This window comes from Octopus bimaculoides, chromosome 9 (assembly GCF_046866305.1).
Source record: "Octopus bimaculoides isolate indiv1 chromosome 9, ASM4686630v1, whole genome shotgun sequence".
NCBI classification, from domain to species: domain Eukaryota; kingdom Metazoa; phylum Mollusca; class Cephalopoda; order Octopoda; family Octopodidae; genus Octopus; species Octopus bimaculoides.
The window spans coordinates 19,344,782-19,369,725 of NC_142936.1; the positions used below are offsets into that span (position 1 = coordinate 19,344,782).

Consider the following 24,944-nt stretch of genomic DNA (forward strand, 5'->3'; position numbering starts at 1 on the left):
GTGTTACAGACCTCAAATCCCAATAGAATTAAATAAGTGGTGTTATAAAGCCTGTACATCAAAATAATAATAACGTTTTCACATGCAAACAAGCTATCATGAAGTCAGCACTTTGCACTGAAGTAGCACTAACATCACTACTACTTGTGACAACCTGAAACTTTCTCTTGATAGAATCCAACCCTATTCTGTTCATAGGTAATATCATGAGGTTGGCAGTTACCTAATGCTAACATCTAAATAAATTATGGCATAGAATTAAAAGTGCTAGGCCCAGAGACAGTAGTAAAGTATTTGGGGTAGATTGGAACTCCTGGCTCACAAACTAGTTGTCCAATATCTTCTCCATTTGTGTGTGTGTGTGTGTGTGTACGAGAGAGAGAGTGAGTGCGTGAGTGAGTGAGACAGAAAGATAAAGACGGGGGAGGGTATCTTCAGATAAGAATTTTGCCAAAGTGTGCTAAGAATTACAAAAATCTTGAGACTTTCTCAAAGAAGTTGAAGAAGCAGCTTCCAACTAACAAAGCAAACACCATTAAAAGCTGTCAGGCATTTCAAGTGGCTACAGCTTGTGTGAAGGACAGCTAAGTGAAAAACCTTCACCAAATATGAAAAAGAGGAAAGCAAGTGAAATCTCTTGGCAAAAAAAAAATATATCTCTGATAGAACAGGATTGTCTGAGGACAAATGTTTTCCCTCAATTTCAGATCTATATGGATCTAACCTCACTTTCTCACACCCTCTCTCTATCTCTCCCAAGATTAAGTAGAAATTAAATATTGATATGATTAATATAGAAGTGGTTGGATAAGAGGCAGGAAAGGTTCAAGGAGGTGGAGATAAAAGATATATAAAACAAATTTAAAATAGTTGGATGCCCCACCCCTTCAAATGTCAAAAGGGGAGACAGTAGCACCCAGACATAGTGTAATGTATCAGCTGAAATAGTTAGGAGTGGCACCCAAGCATGGTACATCAATAAATGACTGAGAATAATTCAGATAACTACATACAGTGTGCTGAGAGAGAGAAAGAGAACAAAGTACAGAGAAAGAATGGGTGAGTGCAGTGATGAGAGATAAAGACATTTTTATGGGAATCTTTTAAAGTTAATGAAAGTGTCCCAGAGAAATTGAAACTGAAGAATATCTGAATGAAAGAAGATCAAACAATAAAAATAAGTCCAAGACAAAATAAGTAAACATTTTCTGCATATTGATTGTAAAATTTTCATTTGTAATGAATGTCCTTAATGTTTGAGATTCTGTTGTCATGTCAAGTGAATAGTTTATTTTCAGTGAAGAGACATGATAATTGCAGGTTATGATGTCAGACTATTGATATTAAGAGCAAGGGTAAAAATATTGGTAGAGCCACTGTACTGTTCCTCTAGTTAAATACAGTCACTAAACCTCTAAATAAGAGCAACAGTTGAAACCTTGATAGTCAACTGCACTTCTAAATAAGGGCAAGATTGTAAACTGGTACAATTTCCAGGTAAGGGCAGCAGTTGAAATCTGGGTATAACAGCAGTGATACACATCCTTCATTAACCCTTTAGCATTCAACTTATTCTGTTAAATGTAATGCTTATTTACTCACATTGTTTTGCATTAATCATGCACCATCTTGTAGCTTTGAGATTTTGATGAGGCAATAGTTAACTCTTTAGAATGACACTGTAGGGTAAGTGTGAGAGACCAGATCTGGCCAGATATTGGTTGGTTTAAATGCTTAAGGGTTAAAACAATGGCGATGAAAAATAACAAGCCTGAATACATTTTCAACTGATGAGACAACTGACAAATCAATTTGTGAATATGCTAACTGCTGCATTTGTAATTTCATCGTCATTAACATATTACTACAGTGTTAACTTAGTAAGTAGGAGCAGTAACAGTAAAGAAGGACTACTACCAGCACAACTACAAATTTAATCATTATGAACTTGATCAAGAGTGATGGAACACTTAGAAAGCATTGGTTTGAAATTTTGGCACAAGGCCAGCAGTTCTGGGGGGAGGGGATTTGTTGATTACATTGACCCCCAATGTTCAACTAGTACTTGTATTATCAATCCTGAAAGGATGAAAGGCAAAGTTGACTTCAGAACGTAAAGATGGACAACTCTAAGAAAATATTACTACAAGTTTGTTTGCATTTTATTCCCTCTTGTTACATGCCACACTGACAGACATCAGCACCCTTGGACCTCCTGTCCAACACCATATGCGTTGTTGTGTATATTATGTAAAGTCTAAACCATCATGATTTTTGTTAGGAAAAATACAACATTGGTTTCCTACTGCCTTGTACCAGTTTATTTAAAGTTTACTCTGCTAGTTTCTTGTACTCTCAAGTTTACCCTTGAGGTACAAGACTATTTAACCCTAAGGCAAGGGGACTGGCTCACATGACATCAGGATATGTCCACAAACTGGTAGTCCTGAATGACATGTGCAGGGACCAGTCCTCCTCCATTCCAGTATGCCTTAACCACAGCATCATCTGATATTGACACATAACTGGGGCTCTTAACAGGTACTGTAACACCAGGTCAGAGCAAACCTGGAAGTAGTGGTGAATAAGGAGTAATTCCATATTCCTCCTAACTCCTGAACTCTCAAATTCAAGCCCCACCACCAAATACAGTTTAAAGTCATACCCCAAAATCAGTAAAGCAACTAACAAAATTACTTTGCAGTAAGTTTTACCACTTTACATTCTGAGTTCAAATAGTTCCAAGGTTGAGTTTGTCTTTTCTACTACTAGGTCCAATAAAATGAAAGACCAATGCAGCACCAAAACTGATATAGTCCTTTGTTCTTTTCCACAAAAATGTGCTTTTGTGCTTATGTTAGAAATCATTACTGCTTCTTTTTTTTATTCACAAGAATCTTGTTCCAACATGGAAATCAGATTTTTATTTTCAAAAACATTAACAATAAGCAGGAGTGGCTGGGTGGTAAGTAATTTGCTTACCAACCACATGGTTCTGGGTTCAGTCCCACTGCGTGGCACCTTGGGCAAGTGTCTTCTACTATAGCCTCAGGCTGACCAAAGCCTTGTGAGTGGATTTGGTAGACGGAAACTGAAAGAAGCCCGTCGTATATATGTATATATATATATATATATGTATGTATATATATATATATATATATATATATATATATATATATATATATATATATATATTTATATACATGGCAGTGAAACATGGGCTGTAACTGCTGAGGACATACGTAAGCTCGCAAGGAATGAAGCCAGTATGCTCCGTTGGATGTGTAATGTCAATGTGAATACCCGTCAGAGTGTAAGTATCTTGAGAGAAAAGCTGAACATTAGAAGCATCAGTTGTGGTGTGCAAGAGAGACGATTGCGCTGGTATGGACATGTGGTGAGAATGGATGAGGATAGCTGCGTGAAAAAGTGCCACACCCTAACAGTTGAGGGAACCCGTGGAAGAGGTAGGCCCAGGAAGACCTGGGCTGAGGTGGTGAGGCAAGACCTTCGTACATTGGGCCTCACCGAGGCGATGACTACTGACCAAGACCTTTGGAAATGTGCTGTGCGTGAGAAGACCCGGCAAGCCAAGTAAGATCGTTGCCAGTGCCCCTGGACTGGCTCTTGTGCGGGTGGCACATGAGATGCACCATTTTGAGCGTGGCCGTTGCCAGTACCGCCTGACTGGCTCCCGTAGGATTTTCGAGTGAGATCGTTGCCAGTGCCCCTGGACTGGCTTGTGCGGGTGGCACATAAAAGACACCATTTTGAGCGTGGCCGTTTTCGTGCGGGTGACACATAAAAGCACCCACTACACTCTCTGAGTGGTTGGCGTTAGGAAGGGCATCCAGCTGTAGAAACTCTGCCAAATTAGATTGGAGCCTGGTGTTGCCATTCGGTTTCACCAGTCCTCAGTCAAATCGTCCAACCCATGCTAGCATGGAAAGCGGACGTTAAACGATGATGATGATGATGATGATGATGATATATGTGTGTGTGTATGTTTGTGTGTCTGTGTTTGTCCCCCCAACATCGCTTGACAATCGATGCTGGTGTGTTTACATCCCTGTAACTTAGCGGTTCGGCACAAGAAACCGATAGAATAAGTACTAGACTTACAAAGAATAAGTCCTGGGGTCGATTTGCTCAACTAAAGGCAGTGCCCCAGCATGGCCACAGTCAAATGACACTGAAACAAGTAGAAGAGTAAAAAAAGAATAAGCATTTTAAGCCCTCCCCCAGCTAAAACAAGAGTTATTCTTGCAGGGCCCCATGACAGTCTTCTGTATTTTGTCCTGTTTTCTACATCTCTCCTTGCCCTCATTTTCCTCTTCCATCACCTTGATCCAGGTCTCTTAGTCTTCCTCTGTATCCTTCTTCATTCATTTCCATCACTCCTTTCAATCAATCACTTTCAGAAACAAGAAACATCAGGTACCAGACCATTGTAAATCAACTTCGGTTGGGTTCACACCTCAAGTTCTAGCAAGGAGTACCACGGGATGTTTTGCAGTGCACCATATCCTATATAACCATAGCCATCATGGAGTCTCTTTCCGAGGCAGCAATTTACAATCTGATGCTCTTTTTGATGCTAAACCTCTTAGTCACAACTTTATGACATGAAGGGAAGTGATGTACCTATTCTAAACTGGGATTTTTTTAATTTTTATATGATTCTGTTCCAAACAAGTGTCGGGGCCATTGTAGTATAAGGGACTATAAAGAAGGAAAAGAAGGAGCCTACAAATTCAACAGAAAGCTTAAAAGACTGAATATCATAGAGCAAAGGAGAACAAGATGTTCTGGAGAGCAGCAATTTGAGGAAAGAGGCTATTAGAATAAAAGTATTTATGACTAAAAGGAAGTTCAACAGGGAAGCTACACTGATATTTTATCCTAAATATTAAAACTTACACTATTTAGTTAATTGTAATTTCAAAGAGACTTGGTTACATTTTCCTATCCCAACACTCCATCTTAATATGTATATATTCTTTCCACCCACCACGCCGCTATTTTCTTTCTTTTTAATCCAGTGTTGCCTTTAACACTTAAAATGTCATGACATAATGCTCTAATTGGGTTCAAGCAATTTTTCGTTTTTAAATTTTAGCCATCACCATCATCATTTAACATCCATTTTCTATGCTGGCATGGATTGGAAGGTCTGAGAACTGTTGGCAAGCCAGATGACTGTGCCAAACTCCAAAGTCTGTTTTGGTTTAGTTTCTATGGCTGGATGTCCTTCCTGCTTTACAGGGAGTAGTGAGTGCTTTTTACATGGCTCCAGCACTAGGGGTTGAAATATATAATTATCAATTCCAAATTTGATCTCTATCCCAATCTCTTTACATTTTCTGTTTGTCCAATTGATAGCATTATACTAAAAAAAAAAAACAATACAATTTGTTGATAATTTATAGTTTCCAAACAGATATAAGTAATTCTAGTAGAAATATAATTTAAAGAAATATAACCATAATTGAAGTTCTAATAATATCCAGTAGTAAACATATTCTACAGTGATAATTTGGCAGTAGACAATATCAGCACTAATAAATTAAAATTCCAAACCAATGTAAAAACAAACTATTATTCTACCAAGCACGAGTATGTTAAAAAAAATCTTCATTTTGGCTTTACTTTACAATCGAGTAAGGATCAACTGGTGTAGTAGTTTGGGGCCTTCCATACATACAGGCATGTCCTTTATGGCCATGCCCCCCCCACTCTCTCTCAGTCAAAAGGTCCTTGCCTTGCAGACACATATAAAGTACCTGTGCCAGTTCCACATGGGTCATCTTTGCCATTCATCTTTTTGGGAGTTGATAAAATAAATACCAGTTCAGTACTGGGGTCAACGCAATCAATTTAACTCCTTTCCCCGAAATTGCTGGCCTTGTACCAAAAATTTGAAACCAATATATATATAAAAAGGATTCTGCTTTAACTTCATGAGAGAGATGTGTACTCTGTAAGCTGAAGCAAGTACAATATGTCAAAGTAAGCAATAACTCTATACGAGCAATGCACCCCAGCATTGCCTAGGTGTTATGACCTACAACCACATTGTATTTTATATATATATACACACTCAATTTTTGAGTTCAAGCAGAAAGTACACACCACACACAATGCACTCCAGCATTGCATCCCGACCAATGAAGGGACATGCACTGTGGGTGGACTCATGCGTATGTGACCTTAATTTTCCCTCACATAGATATGCGGTGTTATTGTCTTCACTGAGGTTATCAGGTCAGACATTTGTTTTCCATTGCACCACCTATGTTATAGCACATGCTCAACAACTATGAAGAATAGGGAGATTGTAGCAAAATCCTTACAAACTTTGGAGCTTATGGAATGAATAATAGGCATGAATATATACTAATAACGATAAGCAACTTTGCATAAATTGGTTTGAATAAAGAGAAAAATGTTAAAGGCAAAAAGCTTGAAAGGTTTTAGTCACTGCTTCACATCTTTACCGTACTTAAACGAATATAGGCTCTTACTGTGCTTAATCCTTGAGGTAATTTTATTGAATTTAAACCTGAGAATGCTCCTTTGACATTCCTGAGTCGTTTGCTACCAAGAAAATCTACATGGACAATTTGTTTTCAGTAGTAATGCTTGAAGCAATCACAATTATGCCAGAATACAGTTCATTAGTTAATTTTCCATTGAAAAATAGGGCTTTGTGCAAAGAAATGGTATCACAATACTTCAAAGACATTGTTTAATTATGGAATACTGGAGATGTTCAAATTAGCAGCTTAGTTGTGGCACAAAACATGCCAATAATTGGTCCAAAAAAGCACGTTTTGGGGTCATTTTCCATTGACAAATAGGATTTTGTGCATCACAAATACACTCGTAACACTCCTTGTACGTTGCTGCATTTTTTTACATGAAAAACATTAGAAGCAAATCCAAATATTGCCTGAGAATGACTTCAAAATTGTGCGACCCAACCTTGTTTTCAAGGTTATTTTTGTCGTAAAAAAGAGTTGTTGTGCAAAAAACACATTTCATTTGATAGCCGAAAGATTACTGAATCTTTTGATACCTCATCATCATCATCATCGTTTAACGTCCGCTTTCCATGCTAGCATGGGTTGGACGATTTGACTGAGGACTGGTGAAACCGGATGGCAACACCAGGCTCCAGTCTGGCAGAGTTTCTACAGCTGGATGCCCTTCCTAACGCCAACCACTCAGAGAGTGTAGTGGGTGCTTTTACGTGTCACCCGCACGAAAACGGCCACGCTCGAAATGGTGTCTTTTATGTGCCACCCGCACAAGCCAGTCCAGGGGCACTGGCAACGATCTCGCTCGAAAATCCTACGGGAGCCAGTCAGGCGGTACTGGCAACGGCCACGCTCAAAATGGTGCATCTCATGTGCCACCCGCACAAGAACCAGTCCAGGGGCACTGGCAACGATCTTACTTGGCTTGCCGGGTCTTCTCACGCACAGCACATTTCCAAAGGTCTCGGTCAGTAGTCATCGCCTCGGTGAGGCCCAATGTACGAAGGTCTTGCCTCACCACCTCAGCCCAGGTCTTCCTGGGCCTACCTCTTCCACGGGTTCCCTCTACTGTTAGGGTGTGGCACTTTTTCACGCAGCTATCCTCATACATTCTCACCACATGTCCATACCAGCGCAATCGTCTCTCTTGCACGCCACAACTGATGCTTCTAATGTTCAGCTTTTCTCTCAAGATACTTACACTCTGACGGGTATTCACATTGACATTACACATCTAACGGAGCATACTGGCTTCATTCCTTGCGAGCTTACGTATGTCCTCAGCAGTTACAGCCCATGTTTCACTGCCATGTAGCATGGTTGTTCGTACGCATGCGTCATACAGTCTGCCTTTTACTCTGAGTGAGAGTCCCTTTGTCGCCAGCAGGGGTAAGAGCTCTCTAAACTTTGCCCAGGCTATTCTTATTCTAGCAGCTACACTTTCAGCGCACCCACCCCCACTACTAACTTGGTCGCCCAGATAGCGGAAGCTATCGACTACCTCTAGTTTTTCACCATGGAATGAGATAGAAGTTGTTTCCTGTTTGTTTACAGTCTTTATTGCACCTGAACATCTGCCACAAACAAAAACTAACTTGCTAGTTAACCTGCCTTTGATGTTGCTGCACCTCTTATGTGTCCATAGCTTGCACCGGGTACATCTTATAGAGTTACTACCTACTCCTTTTCTACATACTGAGCAGGGCCATCTACCTGAAGGGGTTTGTGTTTTATCTACCTTCCTACTTATTAGGATTTTGGTTTTAGCTAGGTTGACTCTAAGGCCCTTCAATTCTAGACCTTGCTTCCACACCTGAAACTTCTCCTCTAGTTCTGATAGTGACTCATCAGCATAGAGGAGCTCCCAGGGGCAACCTGTCTTGAACTCCTCTGTGATTGCCTGGAGGACTATGGTAAATAAGAGGGGGCTGAGGACGGAACCTTGGTGGACCCCTACCTCTACCCGGAATTCATTGCTGTACTCATTTCCAACCCTCACCTTACTGGCAGCATCTCTGTACATGGCTCGCACAGCTCTCACTAACCATTCTTCTATCCCAAGTTTCCTCATTGACCACCAGATAAGGGATCGGGGGACCCTGTCAAAGGCTTTCTCCATGTCAACGAAAGCCAGGTACAGAGGTTTATCCTTAGCTAGGTATTTCTCCTGCAACTGTCTCACTAGAAATAAGGCATCAGTAGTGCTTTTACCTGGCACGAACCCAAACTGCATCTCATCTAAATTGATTCGCTCGTATGTCAAAATCAGCAACTCAGTTTTTGAATTTGTAAGGAACATAAGTACCACACACACAAACTTTGTTTTATATATATAGATAAAACCTTGCATAAGGCAGAAGACAGACTCTCAATGCAGTAGCATAATAAAGTACACCCATTCTATGCTGTAAAGTGTAAGGTGATAGGACATCCAGCTATAAAAATACTTGCCAAAACACATGACCTACACAATAACAAGGTCTAGCAGTTTCCCTCTTAATCTATGTGGCAGAAAAGAGGGAAAAAAACATGATATAGTATGGCTCATCTAACCCTTACAAACATGGGAGGAAAAAATAGAGATACAAATGATGATGATGATGATGACAACAACTGAATATTACCATCATTTAATGTCCATCTTCCATACTGGCATGGGTTGGACAGTTCAACAAGAGCCAACAAGCCAAAGAATGTGCCAAGTTCCAATGGTAGGGTCTATGCTGAATGCCCTTTCTAATGCCAACCACTTTACAAAATGTACTGGGTGCTTATTTCATAGCACCAACACTAGTGAGGTCACCAAATAACTTACAAAACCCCTTCACAGAATGGGGATGCAGTACTGAGGAAGGTGGCATTGTTTCCAGGTGCTGAGAGGGTAAAGTATGATAGAGGGACAGAAGTAAATGTCTTGATGCAGATGAGATACATGGGTATCCCAGCAGGAAAGGGAGAAAGGATGGTGGAAATAAAGTATCAGGGCATACACTCAAGGTACAAAAAGGTGGATAGAGAAACAAAATAGAAGGGGTCATAAAATCTAGGATGGCTGGGTGGGCAGGTAAGGGGAATGAGGTGAAGTGTGGGTAGAGTGAAAAAAAAACCCAGAAAACTGGGGAGGGGAAAGTCTAAAGGATGCAGTTATGAGACCAAGAAAAAAAAACTTGGTTAGTACACTATGTCTAGCACATAAAATACATGAGTATGAGAGAAAATGTTAGTCAGAGTAGGAGTCAAACAATTTCTTAGAAGCAGAGACCATTACAGCCCTGCTCAACTAAACAAAGATGAGAAAATAATACAAAACCAAGTGAAATGTTTTCAAAACATAAAACTTCATAATTCCAGCTATGGCAAAATTAAGTAGCAGAGAAATTCATCCAAGAGTAAGTGGCTAATTGACTCAAGTTTAAGTTTCCCAGAACTCATTACCTGGGTAGGTAAACTGAAGAACAAAGAATTAAGTACCAGATCAAAGATTCAGCAAAACAGTGGATCAGTACGGAAAATGATTTTGTCTCTTCTTTAACTTGTTTCAATCATTAGACAGCAGCCATGCTGGGGCACCACCTTGAAGAAGTTTTAATCAAATAAATTCACCCTGAAACTTATTAAATTTTAAGCCTGGTACTTATTTTATCAATCTCTTTTGCTGGGCCACTAATTTACAGGGATGTAAACACACCAACACTGGTTGTCAAGCAGTGGTGAGGAACAAACACAGACACGTGTGTGTACACACATACACACACACACATACATACACACAATGGGCTTCTTTCAATTTCCACCCACCAAATTCACTTACAAGCTTACAAGGCTTTAGTGGGCCCAAGACTACAGAAGATACTTGCTCAAGGTTCTACACAGTGAGACTGAACTTGCAACCATGTAACTGGGAAGCAAGCATCTTACCACACAGCAGCACCTAGCATGGCATTATCATCATCTTCATCATTTAAAATCGATTTTCCCTGCTGGCATGGACTGGATAGTTCGATAGGATTCACTCACAAGACTTTGGGCAGCCTAGGACTTGCCCAAAGTGCTACATAGTTGACCTGATCTGAGACTATATAAATGGAAAGCAGGCTTCCCAACCACAGAGCCATACTTGCATATATGAATTGAAAACACGATATAAAATTTTTTTTTAATTGGTCAATAAGCTAATCAAGTTTTGATAATTTCTCACAGTATATTTACTATGTAGTATTTATTTTATCAGCCCCTAAAATATTTCATCAGCTTCTGTAATATTTCATCAGCTACAAAGAGGCTAAATCAAACTAGCTATTAACTCCAAACTATTTCTGAAGTGACTAGTTTTGTCAGGCATTTGTGATCAAACTATCAACAAGTTACAACTAGACAAATTCTTACTCACTACTTTTTTTTGAATTAAGAACTGGTTTAAAGCTCTAAATTAGTAAATTTATTTTTATAATTAGTCTCGTCAGCCTTCATTAGCTTTCTTAGACAAGTGAGATCAATATCAATATAGTTAATGTTAAACTTGAACACTGCTTAAGAAAGATGTGGTCAAGAAAGAATTGGGTTGATTCTTTGTCTAATTTCATGGCAGATAAGAAAAGGAACTCTGGATAGGATGCCTGTCTAGCTGCTGGGGAAGATGATCACAATCATCATTGTACATCTGCTTTTCCATGTTGACATGGGTTGGACAGGCATCCAAGAGCCAAGTTTATTCTGAACACAAAATAATAGAGATGCACAGGAGAATTTGCCAGATTCTACAGTTAATTCTTAGTTTAGAGGTAAGATAATTGAATGAATATGTTTATTGGACATAGCATTTTGTTATGATTCTAATCAGAACACTTTAATTCTCCATAGCCTCAGTACAGAATAGAGACCAACCATATTCCGTGTGGAAATGTTTATTGCAAAATGCTGTTATGCTTCCTATCCAAGGAGGATATCTATTTGATACTATATTCTATGAAACTAAGACTAAACAATGACCTAATTTCTTACCCTAGGACCTAAGAAACCATCTCCTATCACATACAGATGTTTAGAATACTTACCATGTTGACAGGTGTCTATATAAGAACTCTCTCTCCCCGCAAGGTATATTATATAAGTGTATGTGTGCCTTTGTATTTGTCCCCACCACCACTTGACAACCAGTGTTGGTTTCTTTAAGTCCTCAAAGAGACTGACAAAATAAGTAACAGACTTTTAAAGTAATAAGATTGTTCCTTCCTACATGATTCAGTACATAGTCCTCTAACACAATAACATTTGTGAGTTGTAGTCATTTGGCCAAAACGACTGTACAAAGGTTTATTACACCTAACTGTGGGAAATAGGTAATAGGCTTTTCTAGGAAAGTTATCCACAACAGATTACTGCATTTAATGGCATAAAAGATGCATGAGCATATTAGACACACCCGGATTTCAGCAGCACATGTTCAAGAAGAAGTGAGAGCTAGGGACAAAATTAGCTTATGAAAGACCCAACTTTGCATATAGAGCCTGGAGCGATTATTTTTGAGATGCTTTTTTGGGGGGAAAAAAGTGTGTTTTATTTACCATCAATCAAATATGGTAACTTCATGTTCTATGAGAGTTTGTCTATCATTTTCATAATGCTACAGAAACAGTATTGAAGCACTGATTAATGTCATCTATAAGTGATCAACATTTTGTACATGACAAGATCTATAGTTTATCTCTGTACAATACATTATTATTCTATATCATTTCAATTTATGATTAATCATATGACGAACAAAATAAAAACATGAAGACAAAATAATAACAAAGGTGGAGGTGTGTATAGTAAGAAGTTTCCTTCCAGCCACATGGTTCCTGGTTCAGTCCCACTGCATGGCACCTTTGGCAAGTGTTTTCTACTATAGCCTTAGGCCAACCAAAGCCTTGTAAGTAAATTTGGTAGATGGCAACTGAAAGCCCATCATACGTGTGTGTGTGTGTGTGTGTGTGTGTGTGTGCATGTGTATTTATCCCCCACTACCACTTGACAACCAATGTTAGCATGTTTATGTCCCTGTAACTTAGCAGTTTGGCAGAAGAGACAAACAGAACAAGTACCAGGCTTCAAAAAAAACAAGTACTGGGGTTGATTTGTTCAACTAAAATTCAGGAGATACCCCAGCATGGCCACAATCTAATGATTGAAACTAATAAAAGATAAAGAGATAAAGTGTCAATTTCTGAAGACAATCAATTCTTCTTCTAAAGGTAAGGCACCTGAGTAAATAAGATATTGAGGTTACCTGTTGATGGCCCATAGCTTTTTGTTACACCTCTGGTCAGAACACTTTATTCTACATGACCTCAGTAACTGAACAGGGGCCTACATCCTAGGTGGAAATGCTTTAGAATTAGAGACCAGCAATAGTCCATCTGAAAATGTTTCCTGCAATACTCTGGTACATTTCCTCCTCAAGGATATATACTTTTCACTAACCTCACGCCATGCAACCTGAAGTTAACCTTTGACCCTTAGCCTTTCACACTAGAGCCTAAAAATTCCACCTATTACCACATATTGCTTTTGTATGTGATAATAGGTGGACCCAGTGTTTAAAATCCTTTCCAGAGCAATCATACTGACAGATATTGGCATCCATGTAAGAAATCTTTAAGCAAGGCTACAAATAACGCTGTCCAATATTACAAATAATGTCCTTGGACTTGATCTATATGATCAGCTAGAAATAGTAGCCAAATAGTACACAGATCAAACCCTAGTCTTGGGAAAGCAAGGATACATTGGCTAATATACCCTAGACATCCTATATCCCTAAAAACAATGGGGAAGGGTCATAGATCAGCCCAATAAATGAAAAGCAACAAGGTGAATGAAAACAAAACTTTAGTTTTTAAGGGAAGCATATCGTACTGTGATCTGACAGCAATTGGGGATTATTTTAAATCCTCCACACTAATTTAATACGAAATGGATAAAAGTAGCTTTAAGATTGTATAATATATGTCATAGTTGATATATTTAAGTAAAAGGATACAATAGGTATAGAAGCTGCTTGGAAATCAGCTATGGTGTATTTAAAATTTAAAGGGCTGACAAAGTCCAACAAATGATGTGGACATTCAGCTCTTTCCTCTGCTGTGACCTTGTTGGTAATAATATCCAATCCTTTGTATGCCTGCAATAGGAAGAGCAACATTTAGAGTTAATACAATAACAATATCGAGAAATGTTGGTTAAACAACTAGAAACTGACATAGGATATAGAATACTGGTACAACATTGATTTTTTGGAGAATCAAAGATTCTGAAGCCTTTACAGATTACAGATTTTTTTGAACCAGGGATAGCCACTTTGGTCAACACAATATAAATTAGATATTAAATTCACTTAAATAATTATTCTGAAGGAGTTTTTGTCTTGCAAGTTTTACTTGGTGATTCTGTTGGTGCTGGTACCATATAAAAAGCACCAGTGTTGGTGCCATGCAAAAAGTACCAGTGTTGGTGTCACATAAGAAACATTGGTGCCAGTTCCATGTAAAAAGCACTGGTGATGGTGCCATGTAAAAAGCACCCAGTACACTCTGTAAAGTGGTTAGCATTAGGAAGGACATTCAGCCACAGAAACCATGCCAAAGCAGACAAGAGTCTGGTGTGGCACTTGGTCTTACCAGCTCCCCTCAAACCATCCAACTCATGCCAGCATGGAAAACAGATGTTAAATGATGGTGATGATGAATTAAATAAAATACAGGTACCTGCACATTAATATAATTGATACAAGTTAATACTGTATAAGGGACATTTAATGATGTCAATGATGATGTAATATGCAAGGTACTATTCTGTTCAAGGTACCAGGAAACTTGTCTGATAATCGCGGGACCCCTGCTTGTAAATTGGTGTGGATTATCACCAGTGTCTGGGAAGTTAGTCTTGTACCTGTATAAGAGTGTTGGTTAAATAAACAGAAACTGACACAGGTTATATATATTAATAATTAGACAGAGGAAAACAAGAAAAAAAAACCACTGAAAGAAGCTTTTCCTAGCATTGACAACAATTGACATGATAATAGAAAAAATTCAGTCTAGCCACAGCATGTTGATGAGAAGAAATGAGTGTCTAGTGCTGTATTTACAATAACTATGTTAGTGTACAATACTAAGTTCAAACCTTCAAACATCTTTTATAACAGGTTATCATGATTCATCAATGTTGTCCAAATGGCACACCATAAAAATTGTCTCTTACATTGAACTTCTAATCACGTTAAATAGTACTAATTATGAGGGGGTACTAAAAGAAAATACAGGAGGATCAGTTAATTATGATTTTATTCAACATATTCCCCTCTTAGATTCATACACTTATTGCAGCGGTCCTTCAGTTTTTCTAAGCCCTATAAAAGAACTTGGAAGGTTAGGCCTCCAACCAGGCCTTTCGCGATACTCTTTCGTGGCCGTTTTCGTGCGGGTGACACGTAAAAGCACCCACTACACTCTCTGGAGTGGTTGGCGTTAGGAAGGGCATCCAGCTGTAGAAACTCTGCCAAATCAGACTGGAGCCTGGTGTTGCCATCCGGTTTCACCAGTCCTCAGTCAAATCGTCCAACCCATGCTAGCATGGAAAGCGGACGTTAAACGATGATGATGTATCAAAAGCTAATGATAATGTAAGTTAGTTAACATTGTTTAGCACTTAGTTGGCCCTACTTGAGCAAACTTATAAGCAATGGCATTCCAGTTGTGACCACTCTGTCTTTTAAGGGGTATCTAGGAATACATTATTTTATATGTCCTTTATTTAAAATGGTAGGGTGCAATTTAAGGAGAATTTGGTAATTAAAGTGATACTGACTGGTGTCAGTTTTGGTTTTGAGAGGTGTCCAAGAATTAAGTGTTTATATAGGTCCCGATTACCTATTGTGGTATGATTACTACGGCTGGATGCCCTTCCTAAAATGAACCACTTCACAGAGTGTATTGAGTGCTTTTTATGTGGTACCAGCAAAAGTGCTTTTTACATGACACCAGCACCCACAAATCCTCAAGAGAAAAACCTCTCAGCTTAGAGAGGAACAGAGGACATACCTGTATGTATGGATGGCCAGAGTTTATTTAAATTGACATGTCTTCTTAAGCACAGCAAACCACCAAAAGTCTCAGACCTTTGTCATCCCTTCTGTGAAGCCCAACATCTGAAGATCCTTTCTCACCACTTCATTCCATATCTTCTTGGGAGTTTACCCCTTCCACAGTTAGAGATCAGCACTTCTTTACACAGCTGTTCTCATCCATATGCATCACATGACCATACCAGCACAAACTTCTCTCTTGCGCACTACAGCTGATGCCTCTTATACCTAATTTTTCTCTTAAATCATTTACACTCTGCCATACATGCACACAGACATTACTAATCCAGTGGAGCATAGTGGCTTCATTTCTTTCAAGCCTATGCATGTCCTATATAATAACAGCCCATATTTCACTGCCATGTAGCATAGCTGTACATACACAGGCATCATACAATATGCCTTTCACTCTTAGGAAGAGGCCCTTTGTTACCAACAAAGGTAGTAGCTCTCTGAACTTTGCCCAGCCTATTCTTATTCTAGCAACTATGCTTTCAGAACTTCCTCCTCCACTACTGACTTCATCACATAGGTAACGGGAGCCATCTACTATTTCTAAGGGCACCCATACATCCTACCAACATTTGAGGAAGTCGATTCTCTGTACATTTTTAGTGTTTATTGTACCTGCACATCTGCCACACACAAAGTCTACTTTTTCTATTAACCTTTGCATGATAGCGCTGGATACACCACAAGGAGTTTCTACCAACACCTTTCCTAGATATTGAACAGGGCCATCTCCATGCTGGGATTTGAAATTTGTCCTTTTTCCTAACTAAATTAACTCTAAGGCCTTTTGATTTCAGACCATGCTTCCACACCTGAAATTTCTTCTCAAGTTCAGGTAGTGATTCAGCTATAAGAACAAGGTCATCAGCATAGAGAAGCTCCCAAGGATAGCCAATCTTAAATTCCTCTGTTATGGCTCGGAGGACTATGATAAACAAGGGAGGGCTGAGAACCAATGCTTGGTGTACTCCTATGTGTACACTTAATTCCTGACCTTCACCTTACTGACAGCATCACTGTACATGGCTTTTACTGCTCTCACCAACCACCTCATCTATCCTTCGCTTCTGCATTGACCTCCAGATGAGGGAACAGGGTACTCTGTCGAAGGCTTTCTCTAAATCTACAAAAGCCAAGTACAGAGGTTAATTCTTGGCTAAATACTTCTCCTGCAGTTGCCTTATCAGTAAGATAGCACTAGTAGTGCTCCTACGTAGCACAAAACTCACCTGCATCTTATCCAGGTTAACTCACTTCCTAATTAGTTAAACTTTGACCTTCTCTGTAACTTTCATAACCTAGCCTAACAATTTGATACCTCAGCTGGGAAGGCAAGAGTAGTATTGAGGAGGGGGTGGATTTGTGCCAGATGAGAGACTAAAGGTATAGAAGGATAAGGATAGATGTCTTGTAGAAGAGATTCTTGGAGTTCAAAGAGAAGGGAGAGCAAGTTAGAGAGTAAGATATATAGAGCAATAGTGAGAGAGATGGTGGCGAAAATGTCTCAAGACAAGTCCTCAAAGAACATAGGGGGTGGAGAGAATAAATGAGGCGATGCACAGGCTTGGATAGGGTGGATATGCAGGAAAGAGGTGACCATAGCAAATGATGGAGTGAAATATAGGAGACAGGCAGGGATTATGGTGGACATGTGATGGCACTAAAGGTGATAGAAGAAGAGGAAGTTGTTAATAATGGAGAATAACATAGAGGCAAGAAGGTACAGAAAAGTGGTGATTGGTGTAGACAGGAGATAATGGGAAATGGGGGGGGGCATAAAAAGCAGGAGGGATGTAGCGACTACTCAGCTCTCAGATGACAGAAAACCAGTGGGTGTAAGATGAAGTGTGGGAGAAAAAGGTAGACAGGTCAGAGGGGATGGAGGTGAGAGTGGGGCAGAGCTCCCTTATGGACAAGCATGACCAAGATGACTTCCTTGGTGGATGAGTCTTCTAAAGTACAGCACAAAGTGCCAGATATCTCGGTCCTTCATCATCTCCTTCATAAGGCTCTGCATCCTAAGATCAACCTTCAATACTTCATCCCATGTCTTCCAAGGTTTCCTTCTTCCACAACTTCCATCCACTTTAAGTGATTGGCACTTCTTTATCCAACTGTCCACATCCATACACATCACACAACCAAACCAGCACAGTGTTCTCTAATGCACACTGTATTTAATTCCTCTAATGCCTCACTTTTCTCTCAGTACACTTACACTATCACCTATGTACACTAACACTGCACATTCAGCAGAGCAGGCTAGCTTCATTCCTCTTTCGTCTTCGTATGTTCTTTGCATGCCGGGCCCACGTCTCACTACCATGTAGCGTTGCAGTTTGTACACAGGCATCATACAAACTTCTTTTCACTTAGGGAGAGAGACCTTTGGTTGCCAACAGAGGTAAAAGCTCTCTGAATTTTCTCTATCCTATTCTTATTCAACTGCATTTTCCATACATCCTCCTCCAACTAACAGAAACTCTGTACATGGCCTGTTCAGCTTTCACAAACCACTTGTCTACTCCTAACTTCCTCAAAGCTCACCATATCACACAGCAGGGTACTCAAAGGCTTTCTCCAAGTCAACAAATACCAATGAGAATGGTTTATTCTTAACCAAATACTTCTCCTGCAGTTCTATAACTATAAAGACAGCAGTAGTGCTTCTCCCTGGCACAAAGCAAAACTGCATTTCATCTAATCAATTAGCCATTTGCTTGTTTCAGGTAGTTTGGATGCTAAAAATTAGTTTTCATTCCTTCTTTCACAATTCAATAGTTAAGTGATAAGACGGGCATCCTGTCAATTTAAAGTTTTACACAAATGAATGGAAGAGAGCTGGCCATTAGTTGAGGCCTTGTTAATAACTTTACTATAATACTTTCAGATAAAGCACCAATATTCTACTCTACTGCTTCACCTGGTTAAAAATAAAGGTCACACCCACTTAATGGTCGAGTGATTAACAGGGGGGGAGGTGCATTCACAAGCAGGTGTGAAACACTTTCTGCAACAATTGCACTTTGGTAGGCGAAATATTGTAGGTCATTTAGATGTTTTGTTTTTTGTTTAACTGATTTCCACTGCACTTTCGGCTTTATCTAAGAGAATATAGACGCACATACATAATACTCATTTATAAAGATAACACATTAAAATTAAACTTGTAAAATTATACGCACATGTAGATTTGTTTGTGTATATATATAATCAACCAATCATGAATATAAACTTTATATATGATAACTATTTATAAACACATTCAACATACACGCACATACATAATACATATATATATATATATATGCAGGTGTAAGAATAACTGTGTACGAATGCATGTGTTGCATACATAATGTGTAAGACGAGGAAAATGTGCAACTTCTCAACATTTTAGTTTTCACTAGATATAAGGAAAACATCGAAAATTTCAAACATTATACATTATTATTACATTTTAATAGTAAAGAAAAATAACGAAACGAAGACGATTATATATTAACCTTTCAGCTTCCGTTTTTTACCTTCTCAAGACGAAAAAAAGGTGTCTACCTATTGTAAAGTACATTCATTACACAACATATTTTCTACAGAAATGGTTCATATGTTTGAAATTCCTCCTACATATGCATATATGTACTACTCATTTCCACTGTTGTTAACTTTCGATTAAATATATATATATATATATATATATATATATATATATATATATATATATATATATATGTATATATATATATATATATAATGGTACATATACACATAATGGTAAACGTGGACCAGAGTCGATGTAAATGACATAATCTTCTAATAATTTAAACGCTGTTCTACGAAAAGAAAAAGAAACAACAGAAATTTAGAAAATTTTTGTAAACAAAGATAAAAATTTTAAGATTTCCTAGAACGAAATATAGGTCCTTATTCTTTAAAATAAAAACAAAAGCCCTGATGAAAAGTGAGCGAAGGAAGATAGCAAAATAGAAAATGCTTGGTAGCACGTGGAGTAAAAGCTTCGCTAATCGATAGAAGAAAACAGGCCATGAGAGTCATTAGAATGGAAACAACTTACCTGCATGGAATCAGCATTTATTATTTCGCCAGAAAATACTTTAGCAAGTTCAATGGCGAGTTTAGATTTACCAGTTCCAGTGGCACCTAATACAACTACAGGAAACCGACTACGTAGTACAGCCATGTTTTTGCATGTAACTATGGGAGACAAATGCTGTAATAAAATTACTTTGCCTAAAGAGTTTCCTATAATTCAGGTTTCTTGCATTTTTTGATGCTGTATTTTTGTTTTTCTTTTTAACGTTTAGTAATTTTGTCTTCTATGCGCCATCTACACACATACACAAATATTTGCTAAGTTAATAGAGCGGGTCAGTGCCCATGGTCTTTACAGGTTCTCTGAGACAAATGCCATTAATATTCCACTGAAACAAAACGGCGAGCTGACAGAATCGTTAGCACGCCGGTCGAAATGCTTAGCGGCATTTCGTCTGTCTTTATGTTCTGAGTTCAAATTCTGCTGAGGTCGATTTTGCCTTTCATCCTTTCGGGGGTCGATAAAATGAGTACCGGCTGAGTACTGGGGTTGATGTAATCGACTTAGCCCCACCCCGAACTTGCTGGCCTTATGCCAAAATTTGAAACGAATATTCCACTGAAACTGTTGCAAGAAATAACTATGCAGGAAATTCCAGAGTGCTGGTGTTTTGACGAAGAAGGGCCGGACGTTGTGGTTTAGGACCTGGGAGAATCCAGCCAGTTGATCAAGGTAATAGCTAACTTCAAAACGTATTACCGTTGAAGAACTTTTAAAAGAACATAAAAGCAATTGATGAAGCAATTAAACCTACAGGTAGAGCCTTCTAGGAAAAAGTTCAACGTTATGGATGATGTTTGTCTATTAAAGATTTGATGTTGTTGGAACAAGACCAGTAGCATCGGCAAGAAAAGAATATAGCAGCTACACCTATTCCATTTAAGATGGCGCTTTCTTTCTTGTACACTAGATCTGATGCCTCGTATAGCTTGAGGGCTCGCACTTCTAGAAGGTCAGTAAGGTTTTGTCAACAGTGATCCTAATCGGGAATGTATTATAAAAACTACAAGGGGAATTCAAAATGAGCTCAGAAGTACAATAAGGGAGTGCACCATAGAAGTCAGAATAGTTATTGTGCAACAGATAGGTGGGTGGATATCTCTAAATATGTGGAAACTGTGAATAGACGTATCAGGCAGAGATTGTTCCGAAGCAAGAGAAGCTACTCTAGTAAGTATATCAATGGATACTTTAAAACAGGCAAGAATTAAAACATTCAATGCCAAGTTTCAGAAAGCAATCATTATGAGAAATGACACTGTTAACATTATTGTTTATGAAAGTGTTGCATGTAATAGTGTTGAAATTGCTATAAATTTGTATATCAAGGTAGGTAAGATCATTTTAAAAAAACGATGGAATTAATAGACATTGTGATTTTATCGAACCAAATCTGTTAGAAACAGTTGAACTATCTTTTGTAGTGGGATATAGACTGGCAATGGAGAATAAATATCACCAGATCACCATTTAGTAAAGAGTATTACGGATCATCAACGAAGACACGATTAGATTCATTTCTCGGACTTGTTAATTTCTACGAAAGATTAACAAATTATCGCCGCTTGCATCACTTCGTAAACCTGATATTTCTATTTTCATGAGAAGTCCAACAACAAAGTTTGGGCATATAAAGCCGATGTTAATGCCAAAGTCAGTGGTAAACATTTATGATGCTACGAAAGAAGTTACTTTAACTGATGCAAGTGAAAATGCTATGATCAGGAATATTTTCCGGTGTCTGGTCCAACTATAATTGCCACGAGCATGAACTACTACTTGAATGAGTTACTCAAATATTGAAAGGAAAGCCTAGGTAATGGTGTGGTATACTCGAAAAGTACGGCATTCTCTACTTGGCAAAAATTTTAATTCATCTCAGGTTATAAGGCTACTAGAATTTATTTGGGACGGGGGAGATTGTGGTTTACTGAGAGTAATATTTACTTGTATTTTAAGATGGGATTCACAAATGACAGCATTTGATTAACAGGTATCTAATTTAAAGGGATCGCAAATACGACTTAAAGATGTATCATCATCATCAACATTGTTTTAACGTCCACTTTTCCATGCTCAGACGGGTCGGACAGGCGGATTTTCTACAGCTGGATTTTACCCTTCTAGTCATCAACTCTCAGTTGTTTCTAAGGTAATATTCCCACTGATAAGACGTGTTTTCAATGAAGATTAGAAACGAAGGAACCTACTTGCATGTCACTGGAACTCATTTACAACTACAGCATAAAGTTAAGACAAGGAGACTGTAACTTACACACATATGTATGTACTAGCTGACGTACCCAGTAATTCCCGGAAAAGCGGGGATTATCCCTTGGTTCCGTTCTCATAATTGTTTCGCTAATCCAATAAAAACTATACAAAGTATGTAGCCCTTAAAACGGTTTTTGTGCATTCACAGAGAATACCGAACTGTCTTACACAGGATCTTGTTTTAAGGAATTCCCAATAAGTTATGAATACCCAAATTTTGAAGTCAGTTATGTAATAACCAAATGTGGAATTGCCTTGATCTCCCATAGCTTGCACTCGGGTGTCCAGGTCAAGTAATGCCTCATTGTAAATGATGTTATTGAACGTGGCAATTTCCGCTGAGGTTTGCCTTTGGATCCTTTCTAGATGTCCTCTGCCATGCTGGTTTTGTGGATCGCCCAAAGCTTGTGAGGTTCACGCAAGCCACATGTCATCAACATGATAGAAAATAGCTGGTGCAGTTAACTTAGTGCTGCACTGACTGCTGCCTCCTCCGGTGTCTGGTCCAAGTGAGCATCGTCTTCCAGTAGTCCATGTTTGGCGCAGGCTTCTCTATAGGTCGTGCAGACTTCCCATTGTGTCTTCGAAGGTCTGACAGTGTGCAGCAGTAGACGCAGAAGGAAGCACTCCTGCTAATTAGGGTGCACAGTGTACACCCACCCGATGGTCCCACTTCTGAAGACAGCATCTTCTTCCCAGCCCTCAATGCGTGTTCCTTGCTTGCGTCTGTTCCATCTATTGGTGTATCAAGAAGTACTGTCTTAAAAGTAATGACAGTCTTTGAGAAAGAGGGAACATCCTCCTCGTCGAAACAAAACTCCGGGAAAAGAAAAACAAAATTTCAGATATGAACCGTCGGACTCTTACGCGAATTGTTAGAAAGGATCACAAAAGTACAGCTCCCAAAATTACTACAGAGCTTAATGACCACATCGGGAACCCAGTCTCCACAAAAACTGTTCGCCGGGAGTGGCACAAAGCCGGATTTCAGGGGTGGGGGCTACAATCAGAAAACCACTGCTTTCAAAAACAAACGTTGCAAAGCGTTTAGAGTTGGAGAAAAAAATCTACAGAATTGATCCCTAGAGCAGTAGAAGAATGTTATTTTCTCGGACGAGTCATCCTTTACCTTATTTCCGACCACCGGCCGAGTATAGGTGTGGAAACAGCCAAAAGAAGCATTTGACTGAGACTGCCTTCTTCCAGTTCTTAAACATGGAGGAGGATCTGTGATGATCGGGGGGGGGGGGCTATATCTTTGAAATCTGCCAGCCTAATGGTTTCCCTTCATGGCAGAATTAATAGTCAAGACTATTTAAGCATTTTATCTGATCAAATTCATCCTATGGATGCGGAACTGTTTCCGGAGGGAAATGCAATCTTTCAGAATGATAATGCACCAATTCACACAGCTAAAGTTGTTACTGAATGGCACGAGGAACATTCTAGTGAAGTTGAACATCTTATCTGGTCACCACAGTCCCCAGATCTCAATATTATTGAACATTTATGGTGTATTTTAGAAAAACAGGTAAGGAGTCGATATCCTTCACTATCATCACTGCAAGAACTGGAGACTGTTTTAGCTGAAGAATGGACAAAAATTCGTTTGCAAACAATTCAAACTTTGTACAAGTCCATATCTCGTAGAATTCAAGCTGTAATTACTGCAAAAGGTGGTCCTACCCCATATTAAAATAGATTTGTTTGAAATTTTAAGGTGTTTCCATTATGCATGCTTCAACACATTTCCGTCTCTCAAATTCACTCGCATTGGTCAAAGCGGGGCTTTGACCAATGCAAGTGAATGCGAGAATACCATCTCAATAGGCCACGAACGTAAAGAAACTGAAAAAACACTACAAAGCATCTGGTCCAATATCCTTACTTTTTTTATCGCCTCTGGAAGGATGGGAAGTGAAGTTGACCTCGGCATGATTTGAACTCAGTGGAACAACTCTGAGCATACCCATACAAGTGTGCCGCCCGCCACCGACTTTGTTTCTTCATAATTTGAAATTTAAAAATGCATATTTTTAAATGAAATTTTTACAAATACACTTCCGATATAATCGGAATTTGTTCTGAACATTTTTTCTGGGTGAATGGGTAGATAAATTTTCAGAAATTTAACACGATTCGGATTTGTTTCGTCATAACTTTCGGGAAAATCGGTATTTTTACATATCAAATTTCTTACACATATCTTTTAGAGTGTGTAAATTACTATTGCATCGGAATTTGATGCGAAAAGAAAAATGGTGAGCACGTTCACATACATACTGACACGCATTACAATTTTTTACGAAATTTCAAATTTCATTTTGTGACGTATGTCAGTATGTATGTGTGCGAGCCTTCGATTTTTCATTTTTTTTTTCCATATGAAATTCCGATATAATCGTAAAGTACACACTCTCTGAAAGGTATTTCTAGAAAATTTCATTAAAAAATATCCATTTTTCTGTAAGTTATAAAGAAACAAAGTCAACTCGTGTGAATTTTCCGAAACTCCTCTCAGCACCCATAGACATCTTTTTCATAACAAATTTCGACATAATCGAACTCTACACCATCTGAAGCATATTTGTAGAAAATTTCATTGAAAAAATATCCATTTTAGTGGGAGTTATGAGGAGACAGAGTCGTTGGGGAAGGGGCACACATGAGTAGATTTGCTTAACTCCGCCTACTGTTTTTCCTTTGTTGCACAATTATTTTTAGTTAATATTTCGTCTGCCGCTACATTCTGAGTTCAAATTCCGCCGAGGTCGACTTTGCCTTTCATCCTTTCGGGGTCGATAAATTAAGTACCAGCTGCGTACTGAGTCGATCTAATCGACTGTCCTCCCTCCCTAAAAATTTCAGGCCTTGTGCTTAG

General features: G+C 38.8%; 1 protein-coding gene across 2 annotated transcripts in view; it reads right to left on the reverse strand.

Moving 5' to 3' along the window:
* Positions 1 to 24,622, reverse strand: part of LOC128248703 (tRNA dimethylallyltransferase-like) — a 285,316-nt gene extending 260,694 nt beyond the window's left edge. The window contains exons 1-2 of one of the 2 annotated variants that reach the window (XM_089357231.1): positions 19,751 to 23,279; positions 13,564 to 13,704 (exon numbers count right to left, since the gene is read on the reverse strand). In XM_089357231.1, coding sequence (XP_089213357.1) covers positions 13,564 to 13,704; positions 19,751 to 19,876 — 267 coding nt within the window. In that variant the 5' untranslated portion in view covers positions 19,877 to 23,279. Of the gene's footprint in view, positions 1 to 13,563; positions 13,705 to 19,750; positions 23,280 to 23,951 lie in introns of those variants that run through there. The other variant, XM_089357232.1, reaches the window with a different exon arrangement.
* Between the last annotated feature and the right edge of the window lie 322 nt (positions 24,623 to 24,944).